This window comes from Otolemur garnettii, unplaced genomic scaffold (assembly GCF_000181295.1).
Source record: "Otolemur garnettii isolate 467f Iridium unplaced genomic scaffold, OtoGar3 scaffold00009, whole genome shotgun sequence".
NCBI lineage: Eukaryota > Metazoa > Chordata > Mammalia > Primates > Galagidae > Otolemur > Otolemur garnettii.
Genome location: NW_003852404.1, coordinates 19,992,550 through 20,016,012, shown reverse-complemented (window position 1 = coordinate 20,016,012; position 23,463 = coordinate 19,992,550). Strand labels below are relative to the sequence as shown.

Sequence of the window (23,463 nt, the reverse complement as noted above, 5' to 3'; positions counted from 1 at the left end):
TACAAACTTTTATAAAATATTTACAAAATATTCTGTATATGTAGGCCACCTCTTTGTAAAATTTTGTAATTAATTTTGTAGATAAAGGTATATTTAGCTATATTTTCCCTTTTTCCCTATGTATGGAGACTTTATGGGTGACTCTTGGGACATTCTATAGATCCACCCCTTCATAGTGTTTTCCTTTCATACTTTACTATTCTATCAGGACTGTAAAGACACATGAATTTGCAGTTCCATAGCAACAAAAAGCCACCAGATATTTTTGAATGATTGCTGGGGCAATAGGGAGTATTAGGATTGGCAAAATGAGATATGGGAAGAAATGTCAAGTAGATGCTAGAGCAATAACTGAGGTGACACATGACAAAGCTCTGAGTTAAGGCAAAGGAGATGGGTTACAAGCTACAGCTTCAGGAAATCTTCAATGAATAATAGTGACTACTATAAAAAGAGTCCCCAGAAAACCAAAGATTTTAGAAATCAATGAATGGATAGAGGAACCAATTGGGGATATATACTGAATGTATACTGAATTCAAGGTTGAAACAGTTTGAAATTCAGACATTAAGAGGTTGACATGCTGGATACCCATTAGTAGTAGGAAACAGAAGATAATTAGATAATTAGATGGAAATTGGAATAAAGTATGGGGTTTCTGGAAAACATAGGGATGACTCATATTGTCAAAGGTATAGAGAAAGAAGAAAGAGCTGGAAGAGAAGAACACGAAGAGTTATTGTAAAAGAACATGTTGTGAGGCAACACAAAATTAGTTGGAGACACTAGCTTGTGAAGACCAAGAGATCATGTGTCCATGGCTTGCCCAAGCCAGAAATGAAAGTATTAGCAGGATTTGCTCTTTTTGTTGACTCCAGAAGTTGACATTGGGACCCTAAACAGATACTACCCAGCTGCTATCTATGTCCTCTAATGTCTCCAACAATCAGAATTTAGAGGTAACACAGAGAGACTGCCAAAAGGCCAGTTTGGCTCTGTTTTCTGAGCAGTTAATTTTTATTTTCTGGGGGGCTGCTATATTCTTGTTATAATGTGTACCTTCCAGAATAATACCATGCAATATAGGTCAGAACTTCTGCCCCTCAGCATCTGTCTCCCCCAAAACACACATTTCCAGAGTGGACCACAGCAAGAACTTACGTCCTTCATCAGGCTGTCTGTTCTATAGCAGGTAGAACTAACTGGGCAGAAACGGCATACAATTCCTTGAGTTCAAGCAATTCCAAGGGGACCTGAAATGCTGTCCATGCTGGTAGGTCTTAAGGAGGGTAAACAGCAAGGAAGTGGCTACAGGTGGAGACTGGGAATCACATTGTAGCTAGCAACCAAATTATAGCTAAGAATTGTTCCCTGGTGGGAACATAACATGTTAAGGACCGCCTAGTGACCTTTAACTGACCTGAAACTCATTATCATCTAATTAGCATAGCTCACTCTGAGACACATTTTCCTTTTGCAATAAATGTGTGTGTGTGGTTGTTTTGTATCTATGATCACTCCATCATAATTTTGACTCAGAACCAGTACTCAATGTTGATACTGGAAACCAGAAGACCAGTGAACATTCAGACAGACCTAACGTTAGATGCTAAAACCTGGGAACTCCTTCTGACTTTAGGAAGCCCTTCTAACTCGGGTAAGGTAAGATGACAAAGTGATGTGTGTGTTGTTGGAAGCTGCTTTGACAGTGTGACAAAGCAGCACTGTCTTTTATATCACCCTACTTTCCCACATGTGGTCCTTCAAGTTTTCAGAGCCTCTATTTCTCTCCCCAATCTCCACTGTCAGAGGGGAAGGTAAATTACAAGGCCCTGCATAACCCAAAGCCTCTCTGATCAAGTCTTTGCTCACTCCTTTTCTGATCACCCTGTCCCTGCAGGGAAAACTCTACCCTATGTGTTGCAACATACTTAACTTTGCAAGGTTTGGCCACAATTGCCATGTAGACTTTCTTAGAGGAAAACGGAATGGGGAGACCTTGTACTTCTTAGTTCTCTGCCAGGCTTAGAGGCTTCCCTAACCCCTGTGTCTAACAGAAAGCCTGGACTGTATGGAGCAACTGTGGACATCCCAGAGCACTCACCACTGAGGTGCCTTCTCGGCAACTGGAATGAGTTAAATTAGAGGGTATAAAAAGAAAAAAAAGCTTATTTTCTTTTGTGTCTCATGACTGGAATTTGGGGGAAAAACTGGATGTGTGTTTGTGTGATTTTTGATAACTAGGAGTAATTTTTGGTCTTTGGTGAGAATAGCTAAGTCTTCTGAATTATTGGTGAAAATGCTCATGTGTTTAACTTTGGGAGTCTTACTAGGGTGAATGTCTGGTTTTCATAGGCTATAGAGTAAGAAATTGGATAAATATAGATAAATTAGATGTTTGTAATGGACAGTTTAAGGTTTCCCTTTTTCTTAGATTTTCACTGAAATTTAAAGTTGCTGGGGAAAGAAAAGTCTGTTCAATTCATGTGTCTGTGTATATGGGATATTTCAAAGAGAAGGAGGTATTGTGAAAGAGGCAGAGGATGTGTTCCTATTGAGAAAATATGTATGTAACTTTGTCTAATTCAAAAGTTGTTTTAAAGCTGACCTGAAGTGTAGATTTGGGCGTAAAAGACAAGATAAAAGGCAATAAGGTAGAAAAGAGATATAGAAAGGCTGTTAGCATGGAAAAGTATTTTTGGTAAGAAAGAGAAGAATGTTTATTGTGGGAAATGAAACAAGATGTAGGAGACAGAGATGTGAAGAAAGGATATGAAAGTGTATTTTTTGATAAGGAATGTGAAAAGGAAAGAGAATAATATTGTATAGAAAGGACCTTGTGGGCGGCACCTGTGGGTAAGTGGGTAGGGCGCAGGTCCCATATACCAAGGGTGGCGGGTTTGAACCCAGTCCTGGTCAAACTGCAACAGAAAAATAGGTGGGCGCCTATCGCTCCAGCTACTCAGGAGGCTCAGTCAAGGGAATCACCTAAGCCCAGGAGTTGGAGGTGGTGGTGAGCTGTGACACTATAGCACTCTACTGAGGGTGATAAAGTGAGACTCTGTCTCTTAAAAAAGAAAGGTTCTTGTATGGAAGATGTTTGTCATAATGTAACTGGTGGTTTAAAGGAAGGAAAATTTGGGACAAAAAGTTCAAGTATGTCATCAATGGTCTGTGTATGTTGAGAGAATGTTCATAAAAGGGCTTTTGAAAGAATTTTGTATGTGATTAGATTGGCTATAATTACAAGGAAAATTTCTCACGGGAAAAATGCTTTCTCTTCCCCCTATATGTCCTCTGCAGGGAGTACCAGGTCCCACAGGACAGTCTGTGAGGGTCCAAGTTCCATTCCCAACAGGGGATCTCAAACCTGTAAGGAAAAGTTAGGAAGTTTTTCTGTTGACCCCAGGAGGTCTATAAAAATATTTAAACAAATATTGTTATTTTTGATTTAACCTGGAAGGATATATGGGTCCTGCTTTCCCACTGTTGCTCCTTATACAAGAAAAGTAGGATTTGGGTGGCTGGATACACCTATGGGGAGCAACTTCACGCTCTAAGTCTTAAGGATGCCCCCCTGGAAACCTACAGTCCTGCAAGGAGATCTTAGATGGAATTATCAACTGGGACACGTGTAGGATCCCAATGGTGTGACCATATGTTAGTGTGTAATGTGGAGAGTATAAAAACTATCCAGGTGAAATCAGTCAATTTTTCCAAGCTAGCCGAGGTGGTTCAGGAAAAGGAAGAGAGGCCAGTAGCTTGAGAAAGAATTACTGAAGCTGTTAGGAAATTTACTAACATCCACCCCAGCTCAGCAGATGCAGTAATAGTAAGGTAAATACTCACTTTATTAACAATTCTTCTTCTAATATTTGTAGGAAACTCCAGAAGTTGCTGCTCGGACCCCAAACAGATACTACTCACCTGCTATCTGTGTCCTCCACTGTGTCCAACAATTAGGATTTAGAGGTAACAGACAGAGACGGCCAAAAGGCCAAATTGCTGGGAGCAGCTATTGCTGCAGAGGCTTACCTGGCTATTTTCAAGAGCTTGGGAAATGGTGATCAGGTCTGTTACCAGTGTGGAAAATCCAGTTCAGATAAAAGGCTACCTTCCTTCCTTCTTGCAGTTACTTCCATTTTGGGGGACTTTAACTATAATAATTCTTCTTGTTATGAACTCCATCTTGCTGGGAGCTTTCAACACGCTCCCTTTAAGGCAGGAAGCTCAGCTGAAAGAGTTCAGTAATAACTGCAAAACCCCAGCTTCCCCTTGTAAGGATTCCCTTACCAGGTGTTGGCTCTTGTCAAATTCAGCTTGTATTAAGGATTCTCCCTTCCCTACTGAAAGCCCCTCATAAAAGGTTTCCAAACCCTGCTTATAGGGGTTGAGAGACTTTGAGGCATGAGCCTGCTCTCAGCCCCGCCAATCAATAAAGGACCTTTGCTTAATTTGGACTCAGTGTGCTGGCGTTTCTCTATTCTACTCGCTTTGGGTTTATTCTAACGTTTGGATCGTGTCTTTTCAACCTCCTGGTTAAGTTTATGTCTTCTAGACTCCAACACTTCCATATGAAGCTTTTGTTATTCTAAGGATTCCATCCTATTCCCAAACAAGAACCTACTGGACCCATCCCTCCAATAACCCTTGAACCACTGGACCTTCCATCTGTGAAGGAAGGTCATATCTCCAAAGATTTGCAGACTCTATGTCACTCAGTGGGCAATGTTAGGTCTGGCAGAGGGTGAAGAGGTGGCAAGGAATGGCTAAGATTGGAGAGTGGGAACTGAACTGTAACTAGAAACCAGACTGCAGCTGGGATCCGCACTGTAGCTAGGAACTGTCCCCTGGATGCAGCATACACAGTAGGGAGCTCCCAGTGACCTTTACCTGACCTCATTACCATCTCATTGGCATTGCATGAGTAGAGCTGTCATGAAGGGTTCTGGGCAGACACACTTGTAGAAAGGGAAACTTATATAACTTAACCTGTTATGCAATCTGTTATATAACCCCAACCTGTCAGTCACTCCAAACGTTCCTCAAAGGGAAACAGCAATCAACCCTTCCAGGAGAAAGGTGGAACAAACTAGTGAGCAAATAAAATACAAAGTGTGTTCAGACTTAAGTCTTTGTCCACTCACTGGGAATAACCCCTCTCTGCCTCTGAGACATAATTTCACTTCGCAGTAAACACCCTGTGTGTGATTGCTTTGTAACTGTGATCACTCTGTCATTGGCTTGACTTGGTGCCAGTTCTCATTTTACACTGGGAACTGGGGGACCAAGGAACATCCAGACAGACCTACCAGTGCTGCTCAGTTTGGAAAGATTATTACAATCAACTTTATTAGCATGGAACTAAGTAAAGTGAGATAGTACATTTGATTATGATGGTTAGCGTGTATAGGAGCAGGTAATGCTCGTATAGAATCTAGAGCCTGCTGACCCCTAAATTATTCTTCCCTCTGGTAGAACGGGAACTGAGCCATAAAGTTGAGCCATGTGTTAGTCCCCATTTTAGACTCCACTTAGGAGATAAACATCTCTGTGTAGCTTGTTGACACCGGGAAGGAAGGGAAACAGTTTCTTTGCCACAACACTCTCAAGTGCCCTTAGAAAGGCAGGAAGAGAAATGGTCTTATGGATAAATGTCTGTATTTTGATGGATATGTGGAAAGACCATTGCAACATTACAGCAGCATTTTCTATGTGAGGTGGGAGACGTAAAGGTAGTAACCCCTAAGGCATGGTCCTGGGAAGGGAAAAATCTTTATTAGTGATGGGAAACCAATTAGAGACAATGGGGAGAAAGGCCTTAGGCTAGAGATCTAAATTTAGAGATCAGTCTAGCATAGCATTTATCTCACTGGTATTAACCCACTGACTGGATTGATCCCCCATTTTTATCTATTATATGTTCAGTATCAACACTCTAAATGCTTTTTTAATCTCAAAGGTTGCAGCACATGCCAATGAAGTTTGGTAAAAGCAATGCGTGTCTAGATCTTTGTATTACTATAAAGACTAAAAACAAGACTATTTAGAATGGCTCAAAAATTGACTGCAGGAGAATACTATTTCAAAATTTGGTTTATTGATGAAAAGTTGCATATAATTCTTTTAGACACTCATAAAGGGCATCAAGGGTGCATCAGCACATCCCCAGGACTGGTATTTATGGGATCTTATTTCCAACTATTTTATTACCAACTCAAGAGTAGGTTAATTTTGTTTTCTTTTTTAGAAGTATTTTTTTTATGAAGATGGCATCTTAAAAGTGTAAATTTTTTTTTTACAACATATGAATGCTAATGAATGCCAGTAGATTCGTCTACTAATCCTGACAAGCTGAGGTAGTATTACTCTACATTTTATGGAATAGACAAAAATTACTAGTATGCTTTATAATGAACACTTAAAACATTTTTTAGAGCCAAACAAGTCACATGTTAGTGATTCTAATGGAAGGAAAAGAAATTTCAAAATTATTTTCTACATTTTTAGTAAGTTTGAAATAGAATCTTACATAGTATGATTTTCATCTGATTTGATTTTTAGAGACTCTCAATATTAAAAAAACTGGTGTAAGAATTGCTAGTTGGTGGTTTTCATCATGAAAATCCCTTATAAGCAATTTATTACTTGGAGCACTTGTCATGCATTTTTGTCACATAAGAACAAAGAAATATGGTTGTGCACGCCTCATTCTGATGTCAGCATCTATATAGTAGAGTTTTTCAACTTTTTAGTGTAGAACAGTAGAATGTGTTTCTATTATTGGAACAGTTTTTAGATGTTTTTAAACAAACTTGTTAAGAAGAGAAACTATTATCAATTGCAATAAGACCTATTTTAGTCCCAGGGAATAGAGCCAGCCCATCTTTGGGAAGATGTCTTCCTTCTAAATTATCATTAATATAATTTGCAGAAATAAAAATTCCTAGGCCCTAAGTTCGACAGAGTGTGTAATCACACTACACCAATCTAGCTCAACTTGTATGTAACAAAGTTGTGACTCATTTTACAGTTGTCATGGACCCGCAGGTTGAGGGTCAGGTAAGCTTAGTGTGCCCAGTTGAATCGAGTGTGCAACCACAGGAGGAACATAAGTATTCACACAGAGGAGAGGGGGAATGAATTAAGAAGTGAACATGACAAGTCCTAGGATCCAGTCCGATGGAGCCCTGGTATCACCTCATGGCAGGATCCACTCTCCCAGCACCTCTGCAAAGCCAATCAGATCATGCCACCCTACACTTGTAGAACCTGACCAGTCTCAGCTTGGGGAGACAGATTTGCACATTTCCTCCAGTCTCTTAACCAGCTGACTCTCAGTAAAGATATTTACTCAAAACCCAGTGCCACAGTATTGGCTTCTGTGGACACTGGACAGTGAGCCCACTGAATTGCTCATTTGACACATACACAGGTTAGGGTCCCCTCCCCCAAATAAGCTGGTCTCTACTATGACTCATTACATATGAATCTTGCTTATCATTCCCAGCTACTCATTACTTACACACATAGCATATACTTAAATACGTGTACCAAATTATTGACCTTTATTCTATTTAAAATAAACTTGATGCCCAGTGAAAAGTGGATAAAAGCCCTGTAATAAAATCTTACCTTAAAATGTGTGTGGATATGTACAGTCAATTGTTTCTGAATACTGTACAAAATTCTTTTCTAGTTTAAAAATCTACAATGGTCACCTAGTTACAAATTGAAACAGAGGAGAGAGTAGAGGGTAATTGTCATTTGGGGCTATGCTTTAATTACCTTATTTCTACCGGGTTTCCCAAGTCACCCATAAAGTCAACATACATATTAACAAACTATCCTCTACATGTTGGTAGCCATCTCTTTGTAAAATTTCATAACGAATATTTTGTAAATAAAGACACTTACCTACAATTTCCCATTTCCCCCATGTATGGTAACTTTATGTGTGACTTTTGGAACACTCTATACTTCCACCGACTTGCTGACCACTTTTCTTATTCTTCTGAGGAGACTAAAGCATCCTTGAAGATTTACTGCTATTTTAGTAGCAATGTGTCTTATGTTTGCAGAAAAACCTGAAAATCAGACAGGCTAGAAAATAACAATCATTTCAAACCAGAGACAATGTGTTTTTTTTTTTCTCATTTATTCAAATTCACTGCAGGAAGTAAACACTAAAAGATTAAAAAACAAAAAAAAATTCACACTGCAGTATGTACAGTTTCATGACATAACATGAAGAAATTAAATTTCTAATAAAAACGACAAATTATATGACTGAGCAGATTGCATCAAAATTGGTTGTGTAAACCCCAGAATTCTTACTATGAATGGTAATGTGCTTGTATTCCAGCATTTGCTAATTCTAGAATACTTCTGGTATGTTTCCAATGGCATTAGAAAGTCAGGAAAGTAGTTGACTTGATTTAAAAAAAAAAAAAAGTTTTTAAGACCCTTGGATTCAAAGCACATTCTTTCACAAAGCTTAAACCACAGAAGTCATGTCCAGAAATGGAATACTGTCATGTCGGGATGAACATCTGATCGGATTTGTTAAGACATTTTGCCAAATGCACAGATGCACAGGGTCCCCCATGCACTTTTCATGCAGCAGGTAATCACAACTTAAATAAAAGGTTTTTTCTATACATTTGTCCAGACTTGCAACTGTATACATACATGCACAAATTTTAAACCTGTCTGATTATATTTACACTTATACATGGAATATACAGGAACCAAAGAGATTAAAAGACTTTTCTGTTGCATTAGAACAATACAAAATATGTATTTTTCATTAAGGAAATCACTATTTACATCACCTTTAAAAACCGATTTTAACATCTTCATGTAACAAGTCAATATATATATATACATGTTATATATATATATAAAATATATTCTCTCACCAGTTTACTCTTCTGTAAGATGCAGCAGAGAATAAACAGGTAACAAATGCTACCTTACTGATGTCAATGAGAGCTGTAGTACCCTTTTGCAAATGACTTTATTCTGCAGAAATGGTCTAGTATCGAAAATAGTCCTTGAAAATGTGTGTATGTGCATCCTTGTATCTACATATGCAGAAACAGAAGTGAATTTGTGGATGTATGCCCTTTTCTCACTGTTCTTTACAATCATCCAAAACTCAAATTGGGAACATTCTCTAGTAAATCAGAACACTATTCTTTGTGGTCACATTTATTTATGTAGTACGTATTTTCATTCCTTTAATTAACAACAAAAACAACCAATCAAAAAAAAAAAAAACCCAAACAGAAAACCAACCCAAAAAGCAATGCTGGCCCATGATGTTCTTTTCTCTAAAGAACCTAAATTTCACCCCCTTTTATGAATCCCCTTTACCCCTTATCAAGGGAGAATACCCACATTTTTTTCTGACGTACCTCTAAGGCTCCAGACCTTTCACAATGACTGAGAAAAATGACTTGTTTAAAAGCTTACTTATATAGTATTGACAGTAAGATTGTCAGTTTATGGATACGGAGTAGAGCACGATCACTGGTCAGTGGAATTTCACTTCAGAATAAGCATATGCTTCACCTCTCCATGATGTAGCATAATACTCACTGCTGATTATTATTGTATAATATCTCCAGTAATTTTTTACAAATCATTTTGAGGGAAAAAAAAATAATCACTTAGGAAGGTTTTAGATCATACTAGGAAATTACACCCATTTTTAATATAAAAAATCTTAGAAACAATTCAAGTACGATGACTTTAAATGAATGTCCTTCTAACAACAGTGATCACATAATAATTTTTGATAGGTCAGTTACCAATCTGATTCACAGTTAAAATCAAAAATATTACCTGGCAAATGAATTGTGCCTTGTAAAAATTGAACTTAAAAACAGACTTGTTTCAAGATCAAAACCCCATGTGGCTCAATAATACATTAAGTTTTCTAAGACAATATCAATGTTTACTTTTAATCACTTGTTTAAAATAATACACCCAATGGAATGATCGTGTATAATTCTGTCATGTACATTTGCCCTTTGCACTTTTTTGTTTAGTCAATCTGAGTTTAGTTCCTTTCTTGGGTTTGAACTGTTTTAATCTTTGTCAGCACTGGTCTTACTTAGGACAATGGTTTTCATAGACGTGAAGGATGTATTCAGGAGAAGTTTCCAAATCATCCTCGAATCACCTGAGTTTGGTAAGTGGCCCTGTTATTCCATCCCTAAGGCTAATTAAGTAGATGTTACTCATTAGAACACATAAATAATCACAGATTTTCCTGAGAGTTGAGCCAGATATGAAAGTTGTCCCCTCCACCCAATTATTTTGTCATAAAAAGTATTCTGAACCCAATTTTCAAAGACACAACGGTAATAATATGAACTATAATACTGTAAATTTTAAGCTGATGTGTAACTGTACCGGGGAAAATACAGGCATCAAATAGTTGTTGTTTTTTTTTGGTTTTTACAGTCCTCCATGTTCTGAGAAAAGTCACAAGCAGTGGTTTCTCAAACTTCAGTGTGCAGAAGACACACCGAAGGAGCATGTGAGGGTGCAGATGGCAGACTCCCAGGTTCACTGAGCAGAGATCCTGGTTCTACAGATCTGAGATGCCAGTGAATCTTCATTTTAAAACAAATGCTCCAGATGATTCTAATGCAAGTGGTCTGAGTCTGGCTTTAAGGAATCCTGGTCATGACTCATAGCTACCACAGGAACGGTGAGAATTAACTTTTACAAGAGATGGTGAAAACTGTCTAAAGAAAAACCATTTTGTTTCTGTTGTTAAAAACAATTTCTTAAATATTCAACTATTCAGAAAACCACCTGAAGATAAATGTTAACTTTCCTAATTCTGTAAAAGGAGGAGTATCAATTTAGTAAAGTAGTTAAAATACAAAAATCTGCCTTTTTTTTTAAGGATCTATCAAACTTCCCTCAATTGTAATCAAATTTTATTAAGTAGTACAAGGTTTAAAGACGTGTATATTGAAAAGGACTTTAGTGGGGCAGACACATTGGGAACCATAAAACCACTTCCAAGAGTTAAAAATAAATATTTTTTTTAGCAAAAGTGAAAAATGTAAGCACATGTATTTCTAATTTATTTTTAAATTGGATAATGAGATGTGAATCAGCATTAGGGTTTTTCTTCAATAATTATCTTTGAAGAGTTATTGAACAGTTTGGGTTTTAAAAAAATGTTATGTAGGCTGATGTCTGAAAAGCAAAATGAAGTACCCTAATAAAGGCAGCAAAATGCATTAATCCACCATGGATGGAGTTTTACCTTTTAATTTATGCCTGTTATATGATTATAAAAGAATTTCATTCATAGGCTACTCACAGTTGTTATCTGATGCATACAGAAGTGTTAAACAACCAATTGCTAGTTCAGTAGTTTTTCTCATGACATCTAATGTTAAGCAAAAATTAGTATGCATATTTAAACATCACCAGTAACCAATACTTTTCAAAATGAAAAAAGTTTCAGTTATACCATGCTTTTCTCAAATCATGCTCTTATTTATACAGATCTCAAGTTCATACTAATTAGTTTTTAAAAGATCCAAATCTGGATGGCAGGTACATTTCATTCTGATTCTTTTTTTATTGTTAGCACGTTTCCCAGAAGTCCGTAAACTTCTCCATTTGCACTGTGTGGGCGAGAAGCATTATTTCCCATATGGCTATTGTAAGGGCTTCTTAAATTAAAGAAAGCTTTAGTTTCTGCAGCAGGAAGTAACTCCTCTTTGATTGTAACCTGTGAGACACTTTCAGCAGACGAAGGCTCCCTCCAAATGTCCTTGTCCTGTGTTTCTCGACTGGTAACAGAATTGCCTCCTTTCTGGAGCATATAATACAGTATTGGGTTAGTTTTGGTCAGTCTCGGAGAGTCTTTTTCATATTCATTCTTATCCACGTCTGTGATAACCCACTTAATGGGCCCTTTCTCACTGGGCATGGAATACCCATTCAAATGCCCAGATTCTGGTCTAGGCAGACCCAAGTGTTCAGGGAAAGGAGGGCTCATGGGAGTTTTTACTACTCCTGGGTATGAAAATGTCCTGTTATCCACGCAACTGGTAGGCTGAGTGGGGCTGTACATCAGTCCATTTAAAGAAGAAATGTTGAACTCAGGTTTGCTATTGGTCACATTATTTTTGTGTCCTTTCTTTTTACTGTCGACGACAGGGTTACTTCTGTGTAGGGACAAATCTCGCACGCAATTTTCTGAGAGAAGCAGCTGTTTCAGAACATTGAAGCTTTTGCTCTCTCTGGCCCAACTCCTGTGTTCACTTTCACTGGCGGAACCATGACCAGCAGGATATTTAAATTCAACATCATTTCTGCTAAATTTCAGCTCTTCCTGGTTAAGCAACGATCCGTACAGTACTTCTGGAGCACTGTGATTGTTTGCAGTGTCAACAATGTTATTTTTCATCTTTTTAAATGGATTCTCTAATGGCTCAGTATAAAGCTTCCTTTTCTTCGGGACCATGCAAAGATTCTTTGATTCTAGAAGTGTCAGTTCATTATTTCTGTGACTCTTGTCTGAATCATCCACCAGGTAACTCTCTTGATTTTGTCTCAGCAATCGACTTAACAGACCATTCTTTGAGAACGAAAAATCCTGAGGTGAAACAGGCTCCGATTTAAAGTCCTCGGACACTGGTAAGGCAGCTGTGCTTCTCTGCACAGTGGGAGCCACACCTAAGAATGGGGCACTCTTAGCATCATGGCTCAAGTGCACATTTGTATTATGAATATGTAAGTCATCGCAAGGCTCAGATTTTATTTTCACCATGAATATCTGTTCACTTAAAGCTCTATCTGTATGTTCCTGAGTACTTTCATCTCTTAGAGGAATTTTCTCTTTCTTTTCACTCTTACCTTTGTTGGGGTTTCCCAGGAGCAACTGGAGGACAGTACGTCTTTCAAGCAGATTTTCTATTTCAGAACCAGAAAGCCCTGGTTCAGGAACTGTAGGTGGACTACTGAATGCTTTATGTTCTTCAACTGCATTTGTTTTATTTGAGAGCAGAGGGCTATTTAATCTGTCAATCATACCTACAGGTTTATCTGTGTTTACACTTAACAGCTGTTTGCCGGGTCTTTGCTCTTCCAGGGACATTGAAGACTGCATTCCACACTGCGCTAAATTTTGTAACAGTTTACTGGCACTGAACGTTGCAGAGTTTTGCGCACCTTCATTTTGGGGTGGTTTCTCTCCTTGTGACTCTTTGCATTTAGTAAGGTCAACTGAATGGTTAGATGAAGTGTTAGTTAGCTGAGTACTGCAGGCATATGGTGGGGAATTCCATTTGATGACCAGAGAGTGTTGAGAGAGATTGATGGGAGACTCTGCTTTGGCTGATGTAGGTAAGGGTGGAGTGCTCACTGGAGTAGTCCGATTTGCACTGGGGCTTTCTATTACAGAAGTCCTCGTGTAATTTTGTGTACTGAACTTGGTCACATCATTGTGTACTCCCTGAGGGCTGGCATTTTTTTCAACATTTTCTTCATTCTTATGGCCAAGTAGCAATTGAAGAAGTGTAACTTTCTGATGTGAATTGAGCTTAGAATTCTTTGAGGTATCCAGATCTTCTTTGATATCTACTTCTGGGACTTTTGGATCCCAAGTGTTTAGCAAGGACTGAGTTAAGTTATCTAGAGAAACGGGTGGTTCAGCTTCTGGTTTTTCGATTCGGTGTTTGCAAGACAAGTCTATGGGAGCACAATTGGAATAGGAACTTTCATCACCACTGCTGTCATCTGTAAAGCTAGGATTGTTATCTGAATATTCATCAATAGTCATACGCGCACTGCTATCCTCAAAAATGCTGCCTCTCTCACCGTGACTGTGTCCATTCACTGGCTTAGGTATAGTCTGGCTTTTAAGGAGATGTAAAAGCAAACTATTATTAGCAGCCTGTTTGATATTGTTTCTTTCCAGTGAGTTCTTGTAGCCTGCATTTTTGGGAGAAGAAGGAACGACACCCACTGGATTTGGAAATGCTGTAGCACTACTTTTGCTGCCCATTAGTCTGCTCGATGATGTTCTCGCCTGACCGTTAAGCTGGCCCGACATTCCTTTTGAGAGCTGGAAACTGCCAACTTCCTTCTGACCATTTTCTTGCAATCTGGCCATAGCAGCAAGTCTTTCACTGGCTGCTTGATTTGCATTTTGTGTTTTTAAAGCATGTTCCCGAGAATACTGCTGCAAATGGGCTTCGCTTGAAAGGAGTAATGCTAACTGGCTACAAGCAACACTTGGCTTAGGGGAGGTGGCAGGACTAGCCCTTTTTTCGACCATGCTTGCAACAGCCTGTAATCTCGCAGCACACGACAAGGGTTCACTCACAACCTTTGTCCCACTCTGTCCAACATGATGAGGTGACTCTATAAACCTATCTCTGATGAGATTTTTAGTTACATCAGGAAGATTGGTCTCAGGTTTTTGATCTTTAGCTTTACTTTTCTTCAATAAGGTTTTTAAGTGACTTGATGCAACACCATAGCACCTCAAATCCTTCTCCACTTTTAAGGAATCGTGACTGAGGGCATATCCTTGCTCCTTGAGGCTCTGCCTAATTTGTTGTGACAGAGCAACAGTCTGCAGCCTCGAGCTGAATGACTGAAGCAGAGAGGCCAGTAATGTGCTATCCTGTTTGCCTTTAGGCACATTGTCGACCATGCCAGCTAGCAAAGCTTCCTTCTTTACGTTTAAATTCACGATAGAATCAGACAGCCTCTTCCGCTTTGCTGCATTCCAGTCCTCAGAAGACTGCAACAGTCTGGCTTTTTTGAGATGCAGAATGCCAGATCCCTGGTATGTGTTTGTATTGAGAACCGGACCATTATTTTGACAGGTGGGAAACGCGCTGCCAGAAATGTTAAAGTTCTGATCTTCTTCATTATGCCCAGCAGACTTTTTGTCGACGGCAGTGCCTGATCCCCCTGCTGCCTGATGCATTAGTAATCCTTCTAGGTAAGTTAAAACAATAGAATCCTGGTGCACATCAGAGCCAAGCTCTTCTCCATGAGTCATGTTCAATACAAGTGTTCACAAGGGCTTGGTTTCTATTCACTTTGAAGAATGGTTTTCTGTTAGTGAATAAGATGGAATTTTAATAAGTGAGGGTCCATGTATCACCTTCCATAGCAATCAGATACAGATGTACTGTTATATTCCGACCAAGATTTCTTCTGGCAACGACAAGACAAAGGCAGGCAAACTCCAGTGCTGACTGTCTGACCACAGAGCTGATCGACTTCTAGGCAAGAAACAGAAGAATTCCTTAAAACATAGGTCTTTAGCAGTCAGCAGATGTAATCCTTACTGAATATATTGCTTTTCTTTCTTCATCTTTTGTTCCCCATTAAATGCAAATATCAGTGTTCTAAAAAAAAATAAATAAGAAATAAAAATAGTTAAGAAGGTACAAAACTAGGATCATGTTATGATACCTAAATCAAAACAGCACAGCATTTGTCATTTTATACGTATATACTATACACATAAATAATATGCCTATGTATGCAGTACAGTCACTTCTTTGGTAATTTATTTATTGCCGTTCCTCTGAAAATATCTCCTGGAAATCCTATGTTAATCCCTATTAACATGATCAAATCACTTAGAGAAAAGAAAATACTTTATATAACTATTTTCCAAAGCCCACTGTATTTTTGAATTTTCATACACACCTCCTTCAAAGTAATATGAGTGCTAGTCTCCTTTATTAGACAACTAGAATTAGCTTCCTCACCTTATGGGGCACTTAGGAAGAAACAAACGTAGATGTGCAGAAAAAAGAAAGCAAAGCATCTGACAGGACTCGTATGAGTCCCACGTGGGGGTGAGGCCAACAGAACAGAGTCACTTTGACATCATGCCCCAAACACCAGATATTTTGTAATTTTTAGAGTTTCTGTCTTCGAAAAACCAGAAGCAGTAATCAGTTTAGGATTATTTTATAAGCATGTACAAAGTATGACAGTCTTAATCATCTTCATAAACATTGAAATACAGTCAGAGTTTATCCACCTATAGTTTTTTATCAGGACTTATTAAAGACAGAGAATTATTCTTCAGGTGCTCTTTCAGGGGTATCAAAGGTTTATCACATTTTTAAAAAATCCTTATCCGTGCGCTCTCTGTAGGACTTTTAATGTCAGGTCCATTCCTTATAGACACAGAGAACAGAACATTACTATATACATGAAGTACACTGAGAAATGTCAGGAGACCTACTACTCGGAATTTGAGTAACAGTCTACTGCTATTTATCTAAGAAAGTACCAATTTTCTATCACCAGTCCATATGCAATTGAAGAAGCAAGAACTCACTGCTTTTCTGAAAATCTGTTAGGTAAGTTTTTGTCAAAATTCATCTAAAGAAGGGAGCCATTACATTTTTGGGAAGAAAAACTAGAATGATTTGTTTTTCAAGATGCTAGAACATGTTGTCCAAGTTATTAGATTCCCTCCGTTCTGTCAAGAACTATCTTAATTGTCATGGAACTGAAAAAATGAATTTTAATTTAAAGACTGACCTGTAGCATTTTGGGTGAAGGGCTTAACAGAAAGTCAAACTTTAAGAAAGAACTATTTCACTGTATTATTAGATTTATTCATTAAAAAGATAAAAAAAAAGATAGCCCAAGAACAAGAGAAAGAGGTAACAGCAATTAAGTAAGGTGCAGGTGTGTAAGGAGCAGGTTAATAAGGGACTTTCTTGAGATTCCAAATCCACCCTTTTTAAAAGGTCTCTAAGCTTTGCCATAGTGTACTTTAAGAAACATCAACATTTTAAGAGATTTATAAATCCAAAATGAAATGATAATTACGTTAGGCCTGCTGACTACCACCTAATCCATTTTCCCTTACTAATAAAACTCTGATTTGTTTTTCAGGGAGTGGGGAAGTAACCCAACCACACACATGACTTTTGTCCACTGGTATCTATTTTATGATTGAGGACAGGTTGCTTAATTAAAGGAGGCGTGTTTTTCTTTCTTAGTGTTATAAAAATAATGGTGTGTTTTAAACTGACAACATCTTAGAACTGAGCAAACAGGGTTTTAAAATTCTCTTAAAAACTGTTAATACAGCATTAATTTTCAATTGCTTAAAGCACTTAACAACCATTTAATGGGATATGCAAATCCATTGTATTTCTCTCCATACCACTACCAATCTTTTGGTTCTTGAGTGGTAGGGAAAAAAAATCAGTCAAAAATCACTTCAGCCATTTCATATTTGATTTGTTGGTAGCCTTAAAAAAAAAAAAACTTCATTGAGCATAAGAATGAAATAAGGTTACTGGAGCATCTTTGGGTTCATATTATTCATGCTATTTCTCCTTCACATTTTACTACGAATGAAACTATGCAAAGTATTATTCATTGCTTTAAAAAGACTGTCTTTACAAAGTAGATCTGGAAGTTGATTCTGAAAAATTACCATAGTTTCTCTGCAAAGGGGCTTCAATGCTACATTTTTCCATTTATTTATTTATCATTTATTTTGTACAATAACAGAAACTAGATGACAAGAGAGTAAGAATCATTTCTTAAATAAGAAAACAGACTCAACTTTTGACTTTAAGAACACAAAATGACATACACAAATAATTTCATTAAGTTCCTTAGGTCTGAGGCCTCTAAAAATTATAATTAGTACAGTGCAACACACTTAATATATAACTGAATCTTATCAGACATTAAGTTATTGAATAACCAAACTGCTAGCAGAAGGAAGGCATTTTGATATTCAAACACACTCATGCCCTCTCTCCCTCTGAAAATACAGATTATACGAGAAGCTAAAATAACTACAATCACAAAATTGAAATCATACAGTCTAAGTTCATCATTGTAAATCAAAGAAATGACAAAGCAAAGGTCACTCTAAATATTCAATTTATTCATTTCATTTAAATCAATACAAAAAACTCTTACTGAACTCCCAGTCTACTTGGAGATCTGTTCTGGAATTGGTGATTTAAGTTTATTTCAAAAGGGGGATACCACAGGCAACATTTAAAGGATAAGCAAGGTGAGCCTGTACCTTTAAGATTCTAAAATATTCTTCATGTAAAATTATCTCCTCCCCACGCTATCCCTTTTCACATGACTTTATTACATCAGTAAGTACAAATGAATTTTTTTGAAGTGATTGAAAAATATTCTTAAGATTTTTAAATCAAAATTATAAAACAAAAATTTTTACTTAGGAAAATGTGGCTAACATAGTACGTATAACTATGTGTATACAATATACATAGTTATATATGTGTTTTCTTTTAGAAAAGGGGGCAAGAAACAAATTTAGAATAGATTTGAAGGGAATGTGAATGTATTGCTTTAAAAAAATTCTAAGTCAAGGTGGATATTTTTCATTAATTTATCTGAAAAGAAATCCTATAAAAGTACCAACTACACACAGCAAGGGAGGAAAATGAATTCACGAAAACTTGTTTTTTTGTGAAGATGAATCTGTGAGTCAAAGGTCATGTCTACTTGAAGAGGCTGCTTCAAGTGACTCTTAGTGATACCACCTACCAACATTCTGCCAGAAAATGCAAAGCCTAAGAAAGCAGGAACTCAGAGAATACTTTAAGCCTGATTTCACTTAGCCCCTGCTATTGAATGCTATGGAGGCAGCAGACACAGCCACATTTCTTCAGATCCTTTCCTTCTCTATCCCTGAAAGACATTAACGATGCTTTCCACCTTTTCAAGTTTTAGCTTTGCATTTCTACAGTACAAAACCTAGTGAAGAAATATAGAAACAAAGACAATGAAGCATGATATCTGGATATATATAGTCAAGTTTGTGAGAATCTATAGCTATTAGGATATGATGTGACATATGACCACCTCCTAATATTATAAATAGATGACATAAGGTTAAAAATGTTACTTAAAGTTATTCAGCATTAGTATGATTCATTTACTTTCTTTCAGTAAAAGACAACTATATTCTTCTTGAAGCAACAATGTATCTTACCTGGTTTTAAGTACGTACTATTTAAAAATGTTGCCAGGTTTATACTTGAGTATATCCAGTTACAAATACACATTTAAGAATTGGGCTTCTTGGGTGACACCCATAGCTGAGTGGGTAGGGCACCAGCCATATACACTGAGTTTGGAGGGTTTGAATCCATCCCGGGCCAGCTAAAACAACAATGACAACTGCAACAACAAAAAAGAGAAATAGCCAGGGGTTGTGGCAGGCGCCTGTGGTCCCAGCTACTTAGGAGGATGAGACAAGAGAATTGCTTAAGCCCAAGAGTTTGAGGTTGCTGTGAGTTGTGATGTCATGGCACTCTACCCAGGGCAACCACTTGAGACTGTCTCAAAAACAAACAACAAACAAACAAACAAACAAACAAAAAAACGACAGCAAAAGAACTGGGTTTCTTTAGGGATTTGTAAACAATATATTTTAAAACTGGAATAGTTTATAAACAATAAAAGAATTGGGCTTCTTTAGGGATTTGTAAACAATGTATTTTAAAACTGGAATAGTTTATAAAATACTGTGATATGCAGTTTGTCATTTCCCCAATATCAACAATGATTTTACTAGAGCTTATGTATGTGTCTGTCTGAAGATACTCAACATTTTCTTAATAAACATAATAAAAGGGAGATTTGACTTGTATGCAGACACTTGTCAAATGATTTCTGAGTCAAGGGAGCATAAATTCCAAAATTCAGTTTATGGATGAGGCGAGTAACCGAAGGGAATAAAAGCACTGAAAGGACAGAAAAGAATAAGAAAAATACTAAGAATGGATGAAAATCTCATAAATTGTACCTCTCTCATGAGGTTTTAGTGGAAAAAACGTAGTTTAGAAACTCAAATAGACTATATTCCTAACTTGCCTTTAAACTTTAGGATGGTAGATATGACAAGAAAAGGAAAGAAAGATTTCTTTAATGAACATTAAAAATGTAGAAGACAACCCCTTGGCAATTGCAGCAATACAAAGATAAATATATGGGACACACACCCAAGCTAAAAAGCTTCTACACAGCTAAGGGCACCACAATTAAAGCAAATAGACAACTTTTGAAATGGGAGAAGATAACTGCATGCTATAAATCTGACAAAGGGCTGATAAATACAATCTATAGAGAACTCAAATTAATCAACAAGAGCAAACAATCCCATTTACAAGTGGGAAAGAGTTTTGAACAGAAACGTCACCAAAGATGACAGACAAATGGCCAACAAACACATGAAAAAATGCTCATCTCTAATCATTAGAGAGATGCAAATCAAAACCACCCTAAGATATCACCTAACTCCAATGAGATTAGCTCACATCACAAAATCCAACTGTGCAGATGCTGGCGTGGTTGTGGGGTTGTGGAGAGAAGGGGAGACTTGCAGTGCTTGAGATTGCAAGCTAATATAGCCTTTTTGGAAAGAAGTATGGAGAATTTTCAAACTAAGAGTTGACCCACAATCCTATTACTATGTATCTACCCAGGAAAAGGAAATCATTTTATCACAAGGACATGTGCACTATCATGTTTATTGAAGCTCAATTCATAATTTCCAAGACAATAAAGCAACCCAAGTGCCCATTAACCCATGAATGGATTGACAAACTGTGGCATATGTATACCATGGAATACTATTCAGCCATAAGAAAAGATGGAGACTTTGTATCTTTTGTGTTTACCTGGATGGGGTTGAAACACATTCTTCTCAGTAAAGTATCTCAAGAATGGGGTGGAAAAGTACCCAATGTATTCAATACTAATATGAAACCAGTATACAATCTAAGACCACAGCAAAGAAAAACACAAGCATAGTCTAACAAGGGGTGGGGGGGGGGGGAGAGGGTGATTGGCGGGTTCTCATCTACTGTGCACAATGTGAGGGTGTTCAGCAGCCCACTGGATGAAGGGCTCAACTACCACTTGAACTTTACCTTAGAATGAAAATAATGTAACCTAAACACTTATACCTTCATCTCAATCTGAAATAAAAAACTATATATATACATAGCATATGAAGGGGATGAAAATAAAGCCTACCCAATAAGAAAATAATAGCTAACTTAATAATGTTTATTTTATTAACTGTCATAGATGAATCTGGAAATATAAATAACGACTCTAGATTTCAAATACATGCCCCAAAGTTTCTAGCACTATGGGTCTTCTCTTTGTATTTAAATAACTCAAAATCTATTACTTTTGAAAACCTTGACAGTTTATCATTATGTTGAAGAAAGGATAGAAATCTTCTTTGTTCCATAATTGCCAAACATTTTTAATTTTTTAGATTAGAATCCTGACAAATTACTTTGTTCCTATATCATACGTTTTCTTCCAGTATCTTTTATCACATACCTGCCTTCAGTATTTCACCACTTAAGAACAGTTTTAAATACATTCAATGTCACAAAAGATGAAAAAATATTGTCACAATATTTGAGCAAAACAGAGCAGGAGAGGTTCTGCTGAGAGAGGAAGTCTTCCCTATTGTGTTACTAACTGGATGAAAATACTGTCATTTCTTTTTGTTTTTAGAATTATATTGTTGAACTACAATGTTCACTCATCAACTCTAAAGTTTGAGAAAATTCACTGAGGCGGTATGGTAATCTGCAGACGGCAGTCAGAGGTGCTGCCTATCTCATCAGTGGCCCTGTCATCATTCACGCCTATAGTACACTATCAGTTTCTCTGCATTCCTCCTCTGATTCATCTAACTGAAATATCTTCCTATGTCAACTTTCTTCTCTTTGACATATGGACAAAAAATGAAAAAATACTGCATTTTCAATTATGTTTAGTAGAACCTCATAACAAAATTGAAAGACAATAAGGTCACTATCTCCAACTTTTTTTTTTTAACCTTCTTGAAAGATAAAGCAGTATAATGGTCTGTAAGAAAACAGAAGATGGTCTGTCAGTGATGTCTTATTTTACTGCCCCATCATCCTTGAGGGACTTCCGTTATTTTCATTTTATCATTTTAGTCTTTTTTAGCACAGATGGGAATAAATGATGAATTAATTCTTAAGACAGTATACTTGGCAAAACGCTTAAAGACACAGAGAAAAATAAGATCACTATAATTCTATAACCTACCTTTGATTTATGAAAGGTTCCAATGAACATATATGGTGATGGGAAGATGCTACGTTCTATTCTATTAAAAACTCATTCATTAAAACTTCACGAAAGAGGGCCAGGAGCGGTGGCTCATGCCTGTAATCTTAGGACTCTGGGAGACCAAGGCGGCTGGACTGCCTGAGCTCATAGGTTTAAGACCAGCCTGAACCAGAGCAAGACCTAATCTCTAAAAATAGCCAGGTGTCCTGGTGGGCACCTGTAGTCCCAGCTACAGGCTGAGACAAGAGAATCACTTGAGCCTGAGAGTTTGAGGTTGCTGTGGAGCTATGATGCCACAGCACTCTACTGAGGGTGACAAAGTAAAACTCTGTCTCAAAAAACAAAACAAAACAAAACAAAACATATATATATATATACACACACACACACAAAAGAATACAAGTCATATAATAAGAACTGTTCTACTATTAGTAGTTAGTAGGAAACTTTTTCTTAAAAAATTCTCAAAAACTATTAACTGAGTCCAGAGAACCTTAAAAGTACACCAATGGTTTAATACATTTCAAAAAAATTGAATAGAACTTTTGTTCAATTACTTAAAAGTGTTAAAATTATAAACTGAATCTTTTATTAATTAAAATTGTTTATAAGCACTCAATTATCTCTTAAATTTTATAAAAATAAGGTTTTACTGGTCCAAAGGACATAGTGGAAGAAACTAGAGCTTCTGGAGAGCTGAATTCAACCTCATGGAGATGCCTGGAGGGTGGTGTACGAGGAAGCTCCCAGTGAGCCCCTTCTCCCATGGTACCTCACCCTATGCCTTTCTTCATTTGGTGGTATTCATCAGGATCCTTACTTAATATACTTTATAATAAATCAGCAAATGTAAAAAAGACTTATTGTTCTGATGAGAAAGAACTACCAAAAAAAATAAAACTAAACCAAATTCCATGGAATTTAACCAGACACATAGACAAATTTTGGGAAAGATTGAAATTTTAACAGACTATTTTAATAAAATATCTAGTAAATGTTTTCTTACTACAGGGCTCCATTTTCTTTTAAGTAGCTGAAAAGTATGAAATTAGGTTAAGGTGTAACTTTTTATTTAAAGCTGTAGTAATAAAAGTTGTAAATAACTTGCATATTAACAGTCAACAAATGGGTGTTTTATTGATTCTCTGAAGTAAACTATTCCTACTACAATGTGTTTTATATTCTCCATTTGGAAATGGTTTATCATGCAAGAAAAACTCTGGTTTTGGGATTTTGTGATATAAGCTAATCTCTCTGGAGTTAGATGATATCTCAAAGTAGTTTTGATTTGCATTTCTCTGATGATTA

At 37.1% G+C, this 23,463-nt stretch overlaps 1 protein-coding gene across 1 annotated transcript in view; it reads right to left on the bottom strand.

Moving 5' to 3' along the window:
- Positions 1–8,146: 8,146 nt before the first annotated feature.
- NRIP1 (nuclear receptor interacting protein 1) overlaps positions 8,147–23,463 on the bottom strand; it is a 107,458-nt gene continuing 92,141 nt past the window's right edge. The window contains exon 4 of the mRNA XM_023509695.1: positions 8,147–15,407. Coding sequence (XP_023365463.1) covers positions 11,597–15,055 — 3,459 coding nt within the window. The 5' untranslated portion in view covers positions 15,056–15,407 and the 3' untranslated portion in view covers positions 8,147–11,596. The remainder of the gene's footprint in view (positions 15,408–23,463) is intronic.